Source organism: Austrofundulus limnaeus, unplaced genomic scaffold, assembly GCF_001266775.1.
Source record: "Austrofundulus limnaeus strain Quisiro unplaced genomic scaffold, Austrofundulus_limnaeus-1.0 Scaffold280, whole genome shotgun sequence".
NCBI classification, from domain to species: domain Eukaryota; kingdom Metazoa; phylum Chordata; class Actinopteri; order Cyprinodontiformes; family Rivulidae; genus Austrofundulus; species Austrofundulus limnaeus.
This window is the reverse complement of record NW_013952682.1, coordinates 780,795-782,111: the sequence shown is the minus strand read 5'-3', so window position 1 is coordinate 782,111 and position 1,317 is coordinate 780,795. Positions and strand designations below refer to the sequence as shown.

Below are 1,317 nucleotides of genomic sequence, written 5' to 3'. Positions count from 1 at the left end.
GTTTGAGAAGACAAAACAAAACAAAACAAAACAAAACAAAAAACCCTAAAGTTCTTTTTTTTCCGTTTCCGCTTTTAACGCGCGTTTTGATTGGTTCTCCTGGAGGCTGGGAGCCAATCAGCTTCCGCCTGCCATGGAGGAAGGAATAAATGCAAGATGGCTCCTCGTATAAAAACAGTCTTCTGGGTTTCCCCGGCCGAGCAGCTAAATAAGTCACTATTTCTCATCAGGGTTAAATATTTAACGGCGAGGAGCTCTGAGGGGTGAACCGAGCTTCCGCTTTCTGCTGTTTTGGAGGTATTTTCCCGGAGGGACAACACCGAAGACCTGATGGAGWTCCGGAGCTGGGTGTCTTCGTAGAGACGGGAGAGTTGGGCCGGTCGGACGGCGCTCCACCCGGCCTGGGCCGCAGCTAGCTAGCGCTACATGCTAACTGGCTAATGACGCTACCACGTCACATGTATGGGAAGAAAATATCTTGTTTGTGACTGCGCTTTGAATGCGGGACGTGGACGTTCAGAGAACAAATCATGGCTGTTTCGAGGTGAGTAAAACGTCAGTAAACCTCTCCTCCTCCACAGTTAGCTCATGTGCTAACATGCTAGCTGAAATGTAGCCGGGAGTAGCGTGGTGATGGCCGACTAACATCCAGTAAAACCCATTAACCTGGCAGATAATTCCTTACTCAGTCGAAGCAGTTGTTTGAGTTTTAATTTTATGTAAATAATCATAATAAAAAYGTGTTTTCATAGTTTGGACGGTCAGCTGTTTGAAAGTTTGGTCAGGAAAGCCGAGTTGAGATGCTGTTGGCAAAACAATCAGATCAATTTATTTCCTATTTAAACAAGTGGGTTAGTCTAGTCCACTGGTTCCCAAACTTTTTATCTTCTGACCCACAAAATATCCAYGGCAAAAACTTGTGACCCCAAATATTACTGGTCTGAGTACACAAACTTCTTGAATAACCCTAAAAACACAGGATTTTAGACAATCTAAACAGCTTGTACACAAATATAAATACTTATTTATACTTATTTTGTGTTTTTGTAATAATTATATAGAAAAGATTATGTCAGCAATTATTTTATTATCCTTTAAATAGATTTCTGGAGATTATCCAAGGTGCTTCATGACCCATAATTGGGTCCCAAGCCCAACTTTGGGAACCAAAGTGCAGTGGTTCCCAAACTTTTCAGCTTTTGACCCACAAAATAACAGCAGCAGAGACCTGTGCCCCCAACTATTTTTGGATCATAAACATTTGTATCAGTTCAACAAAACATGGGCATAGTAACATGTTTTAAACTACATTTATCC

At 41.9% G+C, this 1,317-nt stretch overlaps 1 protein-coding gene across 1 annotated transcript in view; it reads left to right on the top strand.

The window, feature by feature from the left end:
• Positions 1-168: 168 nt before the first annotated feature.
• Positions 169-1,317, top strand: part of btaf1 (BTAF1 RNA polymerase II, B-TFIID transcription factor-associated) — a gene marked incomplete in the record, with an annotated part of 37,220 nt that continues 36,071 nt past the window's right edge. The window contains 1 exon segment of the mRNA XM_014021164.1: positions 169-544. Within this exon segment, the coding sequence (XP_013876618.1) occupies positions 531-544 (14 nt within the window).